The sequence below is a fragment of the Cucurbita moschata genome, unplaced genomic scaffold (assembly GCF_002738365.1).
Source record: "Cucurbita moschata cultivar Rifu unplaced genomic scaffold, Cmos_1.0 Cmo_Scf00032, whole genome shotgun sequence".
NCBI classification, from domain to species: domain Eukaryota; kingdom Viridiplantae; phylum Streptophyta; class Magnoliopsida; order Cucurbitales; family Cucurbitaceae; genus Cucurbita; species Cucurbita moschata.
In genome coordinates, this window is record NW_019268548.1 from 108,848 (window position 1) to 121,476 (window position 12,629).

A 12,629-nucleotide genomic window follows, 5' to 3' on the forward strand; every position below is an offset into this window, starting at 1 on the left:
GAAATTGGCACACCACATCTCTGCATTTCGAGCGGAAGCCGGCTTATTAAACGAACTCATCATCATCAATATCTTCATAACAATAGAAGAGGGGCTCTTCCTCTCAGTCTCATTTTCTCCGCCCTTCCCTTCCCTTCCCTTCCCTTCCCTTCCCATACAACACCCTATCAGTATCAAGTTCAAGGTCTCTCTCTTTCTCTCTCCTCTGCCTGTGCTTTATCTTTCATATTACTTCTCATCCTTTTCACTGCTTTATCTTTGTTTCGACTATGTTGTTCTTCCGTTCTGCTCCAATGAACTCACTTTTTCTGAGCTGTTTTTGGCGGCCATATTTCCCCTTGCTTGCGTCCCTTTTGGTTTTCATTCATAGATTCATAAGAAAAGGATATGCTTGCCCCCATATCTTATTACAACAACTTTCAGAACCCCCAATTGATAAAGCTCTACTGACTTTTATAGTTTTTAATATTCTTATCTCCACTTTCTTCAATATTTTGTTTTCAGAGACTTCCTTTTATGTTGATTTCCATTTTGTTTTATTGATTATTTTCTAGCTAACATCTTTTTGTTTGAACGATGACAGTCCGTGGACATCATGGCTGGAGTTCTGGTTCAGTCGACAGATATTCCTGGTCTGATCGGTGGGAGAAAGAATGGCCTATCAGGAGGGTCAGGAGATACAAAGCGGCCTGTTAAAATGATGGCCTGCGTACATGCTCCTGGTTTGAGAATCAGAAGTTTCTCTGGACTTCGAGGATTTAATTCTTTGGATAACATGTTGCGAAATGGACAAGATTTTCATTCCAGGGTGGCCATTACAATCTCGTCTAGGCGACGAAAGGCTAGCAGATGTGTTCCAAAAGCTATGTTTGAGCGATTCACAGAAAAGGCAATTAAAGTTATCATGCTTGCTCAGGAGGAAGCGAGGCGGCTTGGTCACAATTTTGTTGGCACAGAGCAGATACTTTTAGGTCTTATTGGTGAAGGCACTGGAATCGCTGCTAAGGTTCTTAAATCTATGGGAATCAATCTTAAAGATGCGCGCGTGGAGGTGGAGAAGATAATTGGTCGGGGCAGTGGCTTTGTTGCTGTAGAAATTCCGTTCACTCCTCGTGCAAAGCGTGTATTGGAACTTTCTCTTGAGGAAGCTCGCCAACTTGGTAACCTCTCTTTCCCATCCCCTCCTGGGAAAAAGAAAAGAAAAAGGAACAAAACAGATCAGAGTCAATTTAATTTCTCTCTGAATGTAATCAATTTCAATTTTCCTAGTTTTTACTTTTTTTACTTTGCATTTTGGTACTTCATTTGACATGAACTTCCTCCCCCATGGGCAGCTTTGTGTTAAGTAAGGGCTTGAGGCTTTGGTGGAAGTTTGACTCATGGGTCCAAGTCTAGAATGCTTAATAAGAGAGTTATTATTGTCTACTGGACCTACTGTGGAGCACATAGTCTCTCCATGAAGTAATAGGATGTAGCCCGTATATGTGTATGCATGTGTCTGTCTGTTTGTCTGTCTGTATATAAGCTTCATTTGAACCATGTTATTGGTAAGCTATCATTGAAGTATTCAATTTCTCTTTCAACATGAAAATTTTCACACGCCACTCTCTTTTATTTTTGTTTTGAACTGGAAGATATGTGTGATAGGTCCATGTTCCAGTAGTTGGACCCTGTCTTGTATTTTCTGTTGGACTTCTCAACATTTTATTGACTACCAAACTTACATGGACTCTACTTTGCTGCATTTTCAGGCCACAATTATATTGGGTCGGAGCACTTGCTTCTAGGACTACTTCGGGAAGGTGAGGGCGTTGCAGCTCGTGTTCTTGAAAATTTAGGTGCCGATCCTAGTAACATTCGCACTCAGGCAAGAATTTTATCCTGACACTATATATATAGTTTAGTTTACTCTAGTTAAACATTTTATTTTTAACTTAATATTTTATGAATTGAGTGAACAGGTTATTCGAATGGTGGGTGAGAGCACAGAGGCTGTTGGTGCTGGTGTTGGAGGAGGAAGCAGTGGGAATAAGATGCCAACCCTGGAAGAGTACGGCACAAACTTAACTAAGCTGGCTGAAGAGGTGTTCCGGAAATACATTCCACTGTGACTTATGATAAGGACTTGTTTGTTGTGTGGAAACATGAGTTCCAAATTCTAATGTCAATTTCTTGCCTTTCTAGGGTAAACTAGATCCTGTTGTTGGAAGGCAGCAGCAAATAGAACGTGTAACCCAAATTTTGGGTCGGCGGACAAAAAATAATCCTTGCCTCATTGGCGAACCTGGTGTTGGAAAAACTGCTATTGCAGAAGGTCTGGCCCAAAGGATTGCTAATGGGGATGTCCCTGAAACAATAGAAGGAAAGAAGGTTAGACTAGTTTTACCCTCCAAACTGGCCCCTTTTTAAAGAATTCAAGAAAATATTTCCTTGTTGTGCTTTAAACAATTAATTTCTGTTCTCATTACTAAAGCAGTGTTGTGGTTTCTAACTGGGTGTGTTTCTCTTGAAATTTGGAAAGAAATAAAGTATAAAATGTTTGATGATAGAGCTATAGAATAGGTGAGGTGTGGGATGTTATTCATTCTGTGGGCTCCCGTTGGCATATTCGTGCTTCTTCTCCCGTGGTGTTTTTTTTAGTACAACCTAATTGGAGCACCTTTTAATGAGCTCCGTCATTGTTTTGTACTCAATTCACATTTTCAACTGAAAGTAGCTTTTCTTTTCCTAAGAAAACACGAAAAAGGAAGGTGAAAAGAGAAGGAAAGAGGAGGAAAAAGAAGATCTATGTTGTATCATATATCTAGTAATTAATTGTGTAATTTCACTCCCGTGTACTTCTCTGTTTGATTTTTTCATTGAATTATTTTAAACTTGTGGTTTTGGTAGCATTTGTTTGGTGATTTTTGAACACTAAACTTATTTTAGGATTTTTGCCTATTTACTTATTTTGAAGCTTCATTTAGAAGTTTTGATAAGATCGTTGGAAAATGATATATCTATTATATTTCTATTCTTATTCTACTTTTTCAGCCAAGATATATATATATATATGTATGTATGTATTTTTTGCAGTGCTACTTTTTTCGACAATATACCTTAACCAGTATTGTAATATTTCTGGAATGAATTTTCCCTTCCAAAATAATATATATTCTTTTGTATGTTCCTTATTAGTCAATCCTTGATTTGGGTGAAGCATTTTCAGCACGTGGTATCATCTAAAATTGCATTATCATTCAACCTTGTAAGAGTTATGCTAGATTTATGGCCAAACTTAAATTAGAAATTGTCTTTACTTCTGCAAATCAGCAAGCTCTGACTAATGTTCACTTGAGGAAAATCAAGAAATTGCTAGACGGTTTGAATTGTGTTTGTTTGAACTAGTTATCGAAGTTTCTTCATTATGTTTGGAAATAACTTGTTATTGAAGCATTTGTTAAAAAAATTCTGTTGTGTAGGTTATAACTCTGGATATGGGCCTTCTTGTAGCTGGCACGAAATATCGTGGAGAGTTTGAGGAAAGATTAAAGAAACTGATGGAGGAAATTAAACAAAGTGATGAGATTATCCTTTTCATTGATGAGGTGCACACGTTAATTGGAGCAGGGGCTGCAGAAGGAGCTATTGATGCAGCAAATATATTGAAACCTGCCCTTGCAAGAGGTGAACTGCAGGTAATCTTGGGCATCTCGTTAAGATAATATAGCGTAATCATTTTTATTATTATTTTAAATTTGTGATAAGAGACCTTATATTCACAACAAAGAAAGAAAAGGGCAAAACATCTCAGAGGTCAGTGGGGAGGAAATTTGGACAAGGTATGAACAATATCACAAAAGATATTTATGGATTTCTATGTACGTGAATTTGTTTTTGGATTCTTTACCTCCATATGAGCCGCAAGAAAAGCTCCAATGGCACACTTCTGAAGATCGCTAGCTTTTCCTTTCAACCTCCATCGCATAGAGTTTAAAATAACCAATCTTCAATGTGATTAGTGAAGCAGAAGTGAACTTCAACGGGACTCAACGTATGAAATCAACTGGTAGAGGTAAAACGATAGTGTAGGAAAAGATGATCATAGCTCTCCATCTGGAAAGCAAAAACAGTAACCCGAGGGGAGGAGTGCAACTGTGATCTTTCTTTAGGGAGTCTAACTCGAGTGTTTAAGCTTCTGTATCCAAGGGATCAATGAAAAAACTCAATTCGGAAAGCTAAAACTGAAACCGTAGGAGAGAAAAGCCCAACTTCCATTTTTCTTGGGGAGTCTAACTTGAGTATTTAAAATTCTTAATGCTAGTGACTACTGAAAAAACTTGACTTCAAAAGGTGAATCATTAACTCGAAGGCAGAAAGACAACCTTCAATTTTTCTTTGGGAGTCTTACTTTAGTATTTAAGCTTGTACAGGGACCACCGAAAAAACTCGATGTGGGTACAAAAACAGTAACCCAAGTGGAACCTGATTTCAAATTTTCTTTGGAAGTCTAATATGAGTTTTGACTTGTACGCTTCTGGATGCAAGGGACAACCGAAAAGTTTTGACCTTTTTGGCCCTCAACTGATGCAAACTAGATGCACAAGGAGGGGCTTCATTTTCTAAGGAATTAGTAGGGACAGAGCTTCAAAAGTGCCTATTTTACGAATCTAAGAACTGGGGCTATCAAGGGTATACATGTCTCCGTATTTTTTATAGAACCAAGACTAATGACCTTGTTCTTGTCTCTATTTTTATCCGCCAAATTTATTTTGGGAAGATTATAGGATTTCGTTTATTGAAGAGATATCCATAATGACAAAAACAAAAAGTAGCATAGTTGCAAAATATAAGATTAATAAATGCTTTTGTATTTGAGTTTTCTAAGAATACTGGCTACTAGTTTTCAATCGATGCAAGTCTTAAAATGTTTAATTTGGAGTTGGACCACTTATTTCTCTGACTCCCAGTGTTAACTGACTATTTGATTCTCTATTTTTACAGTGCATTGGAGCCACGACATTGGATGAATACAGGAAGCACATTGAAAAAGACCCAGCCTTAGAAAGGAGATTTCAGCCAGTGAAAGTGCCGGAACCATCTGTGGATGAAACCATACAGATTTTGAAAGGCCTTAGAGAGCGCTATGAAATCCACCACAAACTTCGTTACACAGATGAAGCATTAGTAGCTGCTGCGCAGCTGTCATACCAGTACATCAGGTATGCTATTACTGAGTGATTCTCGAAGTTTTCCGGTTGCAAAAAGTTGATAGTGCTGATTAAGTATCAAAATGAAAATGCTCTTGATTGTGTCTGCCATACTTCTTATCTTCTTGACTAACAACTTCAGTAATGGGGTGCTCGTCTTATGCATGTGAAAAAAAAAAAAAAATAAATAAATAAAATAAAAAATAAAAATAAAACACCACGCACCCTGTTTGAATATCTATTCTGGAACCATGGAGCAAGCTTTAAATACATAAATTTCCAATTCCCTGTGCAACTTTGCGGTTAATGCCTGAGATTTATAATTTATAGGGTGCTCATGAATCTATGCCTTCCTTTATATGTTGTTTTGGTGGCCTTTATGGAAGCACCATGGGACTCTCAAAATTGCTTTCAAATTGAGAGGTGCTATCTGCATGGTGCTCAGGCACCTGTTGCAGTTTCTTTTTCTTTTACATCCCCCTCTCCTAAATCCCATCCAGAAGCTTTAGAACATAAAGGGGGAAAAAAACATTTTGATTGCATGCATCTGTCTCGGTTAAAATCTAAATATATTTTTTCCATCCTTTTTTCTTTTTTATTTCTTTAGATAAGAAACTAAGCTTTTATTGAGAAAAATGAAGGAATAACATGAAAAAAAAGGACTCCATAATGATAACTTTTGAAGTTGTAATTTCATCAGAGTAACATATCTTAAATGTGAAGGTTTTCTATATTGTGCAACTCACCTCGTGAAGGTAGGTTTTTTTTCCACCATCAGCTCTACAGAACTATTTTGGCCTTATACTTCTCGCCCTTTAAAAGATAATGCCTTACAAAATATGTTCTGATGTTTTATTGTCCACTTGTTCGACCTCCGAATCATTGACTAATGTTTTGGTTGGATAAACATTTCATGATATTTAAGTTCTCATGTTTGAGGAGATTATGATGTATGATGAGTTTGTTTGAAATTCTTGCCTTGACATGTCTTTGCATTATGATAATATTGACTTCTTTAGTTAAAGATCCTAGTTGCTTTTCCTATTTGGTTTGTGGAAGTTGTGTTTTGATGGATAACTGTAAATTTCAGTGATCGATTCTTGCCTGATAAGGCAATCGACTTGGTTGATGAAGCAGGTTCTCGGGTTCGCCTTCGTCATGCTCAAGTATGTTCTCATCATTCTTGCTACTCCTGCCCTCGCATTCTTCTGCATGATTATGCTACATTTTTAATGTTATGCAGCTACCTGAAGAAGCCAGGGAGCTTGAGAAAGAGCTGAGGCAGATCACAAAGGAGAAGAATGAGGCTGTTCGAAGTCAAGACTTTGAGAAGGTTCGCTTTCATTTTTCTTGTTACTTCACCATTTGGTTTATTTTTCTGGAACTGCGTGTTGGTTAAATTTTGTCTTGTCATGCCATCTTATTAGTTGAAACAACTGTAGTAAATGAAACTCAGTGAACTTAAAACAGGCTGGAGAATTGCGTGATAGAGAAATGGAACTTAAGACTAAGATATCTGCTCTAGTAGATAAGGGCAAGGAGATGAGCAAGGCTGAAAGTGAGGCAGGAGATGTAGGCCCTGTTGTTACTGAAGTTGATATTCAGCATATTGTCTCCTCCTGGACTGGCATTCCTGTCGAGAAAGTATCTACTGATGAATCTGATCGCCTTCTCAAAATGGAAGAGACCCTCCATAAAAGGGTCATTGGTCAAGATGAAGCAGTTAAAGCTATCAGCCGTGCCATACGCCGAGCTCGTGTTGGGCTCAAGAATCCCAACCGTCCAATTGCAAGCTTTATATTTTCTGGCCCAACTGGTGTTGGTAAATCTGAGTTAGCTAAAGCATTGGCTGCATACTATTTTGGGTCTGAAGAAGCAATGATTCGACTTGACATGAGTGAGTTTATGGAAAGGCACACTGTCTCCAAGCTTATTGGTTCTCCTCCTGGTTATGTTGGTTACACGGAGGGTGGCCAATTAACCGAGGCCGTTCGTCGTCGTCCGTACACAGTGGTGCTCTTTGATGAGATTGAGAAGGCTCATCCTGATGTGTTCAATATGATGCTTCAAATTTTGGAGGATGGAAGGTTGACGGATAGCAAGGGCCGGACTGTAGACTTCAAAAATACACTTTTGATTATGACATCAAACGTGGGAAGTAGTGTTATAGAGAAGGGAGGTCGCAGGATAGGGTTTGACCTTGATTATGACGAGAAGGATAGTAGTTATAACCGGATCAAGAGCTTGGTGACGGAGGAACTGAAACAATACTTCAGGCCTGAGTTTTTGAATAGGTTGGACGAGATGATTGTCTTCCGTCAACTCACAAAACTGGAGGTGAAGGAGATTGCGGATATAATGCTAAAGGAGGTATTTGACAGATTAAAAACAAAAGAAATTGACCTTCAAGTGACAGAGAGATTTAGAGATAGAGTGGTGGAGGAAGGATATAACCCAAGCTACGGTGCGAGACCATTGAGAAGGGCCATAATGAGGCTTTTGGAGGACAGCATGGCTGAGAAAATGCTGGCAAGGGAGATCAAAGAGGGTGACTCGGTAATAGTGGATGTTGATTCAGACGGAAACGTGACAGTACTCAACGGCAGCAGTGGTGCTCCCGAGTCCTTGCCGGATGCTATCCCAGTGTGAAGGTAGCTCATTTTATTTCAAAGAGATTATAATCATACCAGGTCATAAAATGTATTTGCCACTTTTCATCTGATTTAATTTAATGGGTCGTATACTCGAGAAAAAAAAAATGGAAAAAGTGCTAATCGGTCGTAGTTTGCTTCTAAATGGCTGCTAGCTAGTTCTGGATCTGGTAGTATGAATGAAATACTACTGTTCTCAAGTTGGAATATTTAAAAGAAGACAAGAATCTGCCTTTGGTCATTAAAGGTTTTCGAGATTTCACAGTAATTGCCGATGCGTTTTGTTTGTCTCGATTGTGTCGCACCCTGCATAATGAGCAAAAGAATGCCGACTGTCCAGTGTTTCCTTTCCCACTCTCGTTCCCGGCCGGGATCACACAATGAAACAGTTGTCTTAAGAAGGGACTAATTATATAAATTAGAAATTATTTATGGAAGTTCTAACGATTGCCCAATGAATCTTGTGAAAGTACATGAACCAAAACAAGCTAAGAGAAGGAACCAAAACAAACTAAAAGAATTCCTCAGTTACAGTTCCGACTTTCAATAAGTTACCAAGAGAAAAGAATTGGCCAAACATTGTAAGACGTGCTAATGCGATGTTACAAGCTAAAACAAGTGATCAATGAGATCAGTCTTGCATTAGTAGCTCGCATGCAATTCCCGTCATCCCTACGCTCATTTACCTGGCTGGCAGGGAATGAATCTAAAAGAGACTCCTGTGTTGGGCGGACGCTTTTTGCACTTACATTAATAACTCCATATGCCTATTCATCTAAGATCAGAAGAGATTGCCTCTGGGTTGGGCTCACGCTTCCGCCACGACTGATTTTCAGAGCTGTTAGTGCTTTCTGTATTTCCATGGTCATTGCACTGTCTACGCTCCCAGATGATAGCTTCTTGTGTGATTTTTGCAGATGAAGTTTCAGTGAGCTACTGCTCAGTCCAGCATTTTTCCCACAAATTGGGCAGACTTTCATAGTTGGTTTTCGTGACTGCCACTCCATGGAAACTTTTCCATGTATTCTTCGATCTAATTCTAACAAAGTTTTAGCAAACCCATCATTAGGCTGAGCTCGACGGTGAACTCGTTTCAAAGCATTCCATGCTTTTAGCAGTGTGTATTTCCTGCATCGTTGTATAATAGTATACATCGTAAAAAGCCAAGGTATTGGAAGGCGGTAATGGGTGGGGAGGGGGGGTCGTAAATTATTGTAACAATAAACAAATCGCAATTGAACTTACTTTCTGAGCATCAAGTAAGCAAGAACTAATGTGGCACTTCTGCTTTTCCCTTCAAAACAGTGAACCAGGACCTTCCCACCCTTTCTTTCAACGTCATCAACAAAATCAGAAGCTTCCTCAAAGATACTGCTGATGTTTGAGTCTTCATTGTCACTTATCTGTTTTAGTGGGCAACATAATTAGATATGGCAGGAAAAGAAATAGAGGAGAAAAAGAATCAGAAACGGAATTAGATATGGCAGGAAAAAAGCACTTACTGAAAAGTTCTTGTATTCAAATAGATCAGGAAACTGAGAATCTGACTGCCCAATTTCATTGGAGCAGAGACATAAAATATGAGTAACTCCTAGATGCTGAAGAGTGTAAACAGATCTTGCAGCCAAGGCACCACCTATAAACAAGGCAGGTGTAACTGAAGAAGGCCTTTCTGTATTTGCAGCCTCAGATATCAGTGCAATCCTTTCAAGAATGTGCTCAAGTCTCACCTGAAATATATATCAATCAAAAGATTTAAGTCATTTGGCTCTATGGATACAAATTAGATATCAGACTGAGTGGAACAGAATATTTTACCTTTAATTCATAAGCATCCACAACTCCATGACTATCGCTGCCCTCAAAAAACCCAGTATTAAATTTATTCTCCTGGCAGAGTTTAACAGCTTCATTCTTCAACACTTCATTCCACATATCCAATTCTTTATTTGATTCAGCATCAACCTATGCAGAGAGAACGTAGGAAATCATATTTATGTTGATGATGGTCACTGAACGGCCGCACATTTGCACATAACCAACAGAATTCTCTAGTAATTTATGACCTACCATGTTTGTGGTCGTCGTCGGAAATGAACCCGTTATGACTTTTAAATTCCTCACAACTCACACGATAGTATAAAAGCTAGAGAAAGAAGAGACCATGCATGCCAGTATGATATCATTCATCAATAAAAAACAAAGGATCTCCAGACGAACGATTTTATATATTTTTCATGAGAGCAAACATTTCATGATGCAATTGCTTTTCTAAATTGACCATAGATATATGACATGGCAAAGATATTCCAATAATTAAGAGAGAGAGAGAGAGATCAATGACTTCATAAAGTATACCTTGGCAAATTTATGGAAGTCTCGAAGCTTTGCAGTCAAACGAAGGCTATGAATGGGCTCTGCACCTCCCCTGTGTAACTTTCCTTGTGAGCTATCTCGTGACAAGGGAGAAGATAAGTCCGAGCTTTCTCTATTTCCTGACGATGACGATCTTGGAGCTGACTCTGTAACATCTATATTACCGTCACTGGAGACTCGTTCCTTACCCCGTGGAGATAAACAATGAATAGTGGTAGAAGCCTGCAAATGGGACTCGGGAACCCCCGAGTCCTCTTTATCGGATTCCCCCAAGGGAAATTTATTTATGATATTCATGAATGCTCGTAATGAGTTGTCTAACTTTTGGTGAAGGGTAAGCAAAAATATGTGAAATCCTTGCAAGTCCCTAAGAGCAGCACGAAACCCATACCGAAATTCATGGACAATAGAACTCATATCTGTAAGCTGTATGCCAGAAGTTGAGTTGGCATCAGCTAATGAAGGGAACCCTAATTTCCCTCCCGTAATGTCATGCAATAGATTAGAGGAGAACTCGGAACTGTTGAGTAACAACTCAACTAATTTTGGGTAAATTGACTGGTCATTAGCACGTTTTCCAGCAGGAGGACGACGAGGAACACCAGAGTCAATAGCCACAATGTTAAAATCACAGAGCATTACTTCATCTGATATTTGACTTTTAACACTTAGGTTACTAGATTTTGGGGATTCAACATTATCAGAAAGTTCAGAGGTCTCTGAAACCAACCCTGAACTAGAACTTGGTCGATTGTCCATTGAAGTTCCCCTTCTTTCTTTTTGAAGCGTTGAAATGACTTTTGGTCTGTATCGTTTAATGGCAGAATCAAAGGCTTCCTCAAATGCATTCAAATTTGCACACGCCATTCTATCAGCCAAAAGCAAATTTGCAGAATTTCCACGCCAACGAAGAAGACGACAAGGGAGCCGGTCTTCATTTCTGATGACAAGGTCCAATAGCAAGATCCTTCCAATAGCGGCGGCTAATTTTTCAGCCCTTTCTCGGGATTCAAATGCACTTGAGATTTCTAACAATGGAGATCCATGCACATAGCTGCACGAATAGGCACCAGCTTTTGTGAAGGAGGAAAACATAATTTCTTATTGAAAAACAACACATATCATTTAACATCATGTTTCCTGAACAAATTTCTATCTATGGGACACGAAAGCATAGTTTTAGTGGTTATTAAATATTTATATTGAAAATTTGCAAGATTTATCCTTCTTTACATGAATGCTTAGGAGTTATCCTAAATATTAGACCCTTGAAAATTTGCACCATATAGAAAATAGCCTTACCAAATAATTCCAATATTGCTATTTTTTATTTTATAAAATGAAATATACATCCGAAGTCTATTATCTCCCTTGAGGATTAAAGAAAGCAACCCAAACTGAACTTATTATAATAGGAGAATACTTGCAAAGAATACAAGATAAGAAACACAATGAAGCATATTAGACGTGGAGCTCAGCTAAACCAGAGACCTTCTAACCTTGTCACTGAAAATTCGAGTATTCCTTTATAACCATAACTAAACCAATCAAATTGCTCTGACTGCATTTAACCATAGTCTAGGCATTTCCTTTCAAATAGAGACCACCTAGCATGTATCATATTGTCATTAGTTGAGTAATCCCAGACAAAAAGATATTAAAGATGCGGAAGAGAGAAAGGCAACAGTTAATACTATAGGAACCAAAACAGCAAGTGCGATTTGGTTTCTTCTGCCTCTCTACAAGGAGCACACCAACTACGCGTGAAGTTGAAGCATCAAGATTTCTTTTGTACCCTTTCTACTTTGTATTTAGAACTTCATTGCAATTTGATATTATTGGCGCTTTACTGTCTAAATCGACACTTCAGTGTTTCTTGTTTCTGTCAACATAGACTTGATGTTGGCAGAGAGAAAAGAGACCATTCAAAAAAAATCTACACGGTTACAATATCCCAAAGCTTCTACATTTCCACTTGTCCGATAGAATTTCTCCAGCAAAACTTCTAACTCCCTCATGTCCTCCGCCTACAAATGCTGTCTCCTTGAGTTCTCTCTAAGATTGAGTTCCTTCATCCCATACTTCTTTAAAAAAATCATCTCATTATCCTACAACGACAAAATCAGGTAGCTGGTTATCTATCTGTCCTTCCAAAACAAAGTTATCCCTATTTCCAACACTGAAATAAGAACATTACTAAAAAACAGGCCTTGAAACTTCAACCCTATCTTTATTTCTGTCACATGAACTTCAATTTCTTTAACTCGGATCAGCGATGATGCCACTTTCGGCCACTAATTTCTCTCCCCCACCCCCCCCCCCCCCCCCCCCCCCCCCCCCCCCCCCCCCCCCCCCCCCCCCCCCCCCCCCCCCCCCCCCCCCCCCCCCCCCCCCCCCCCCCCCCCCCCCCCCC

At 39.0% G+C, this 12,629-nt stretch overlaps 2 protein-coding genes across 2 annotated transcripts in view; one reads left to right on the forward strand and one right to left on the reverse strand.

The window, feature by feature from the left end:
- Positions 1 to 8,092, forward strand: LOC111429820 (chaperone protein ClpC, chloroplastic). The gene is made up of 10 exons (XM_023065837.1): positions 1 to 184; positions 584 to 1,160; positions 1,752 to 1,867; positions 1,962 to 2,084; positions 2,185 to 2,370; positions 3,462 to 3,677; positions 4,984 to 5,201; positions 6,280 to 6,355; positions 6,433 to 6,522; positions 6,660 to 8,092. The coding sequence occupies exons 2-10, from the start codon at positions 596 to 598 to the stop codon at positions 7,836 to 7,838; spliced, it is 2,769 nt and encodes a 922-aa protein (XP_022921605.1). The 5' UTR covers positions 1 to 184; positions 584 to 595; the 3' UTR covers positions 7,839 to 8,092.
- Positions 8,093 to 8,249: 157 nt separating this feature from the next.
- LOC111429819 (dual specificity protein phosphatase PHS1) overlaps positions 8,250 to 12,629 on the reverse strand; it is a 9,138-nt gene continuing 4,758 nt past the window's right edge. The window contains exons 8-12 of the mRNA XM_023065836.1: positions 10,199 to 11,270; positions 9,659 to 9,805; positions 9,343 to 9,570; positions 9,086 to 9,243; positions 8,250 to 8,968 (exon numbers count right to left, since the gene is read on the reverse strand). Of these exons, the coding sequence (XP_022921604.1) occupies positions 8,608 to 8,968; positions 9,086 to 9,243; positions 9,343 to 9,570; positions 9,659 to 9,805; positions 10,199 to 11,270 (1,966 nt within the window). The 3' untranslated portion in view covers positions 8,250 to 8,607. The remainder of the gene's footprint in view (positions 8,969 to 9,085; positions 9,244 to 9,342; positions 9,571 to 9,658; positions 9,806 to 10,198; positions 11,271 to 12,629) is intronic.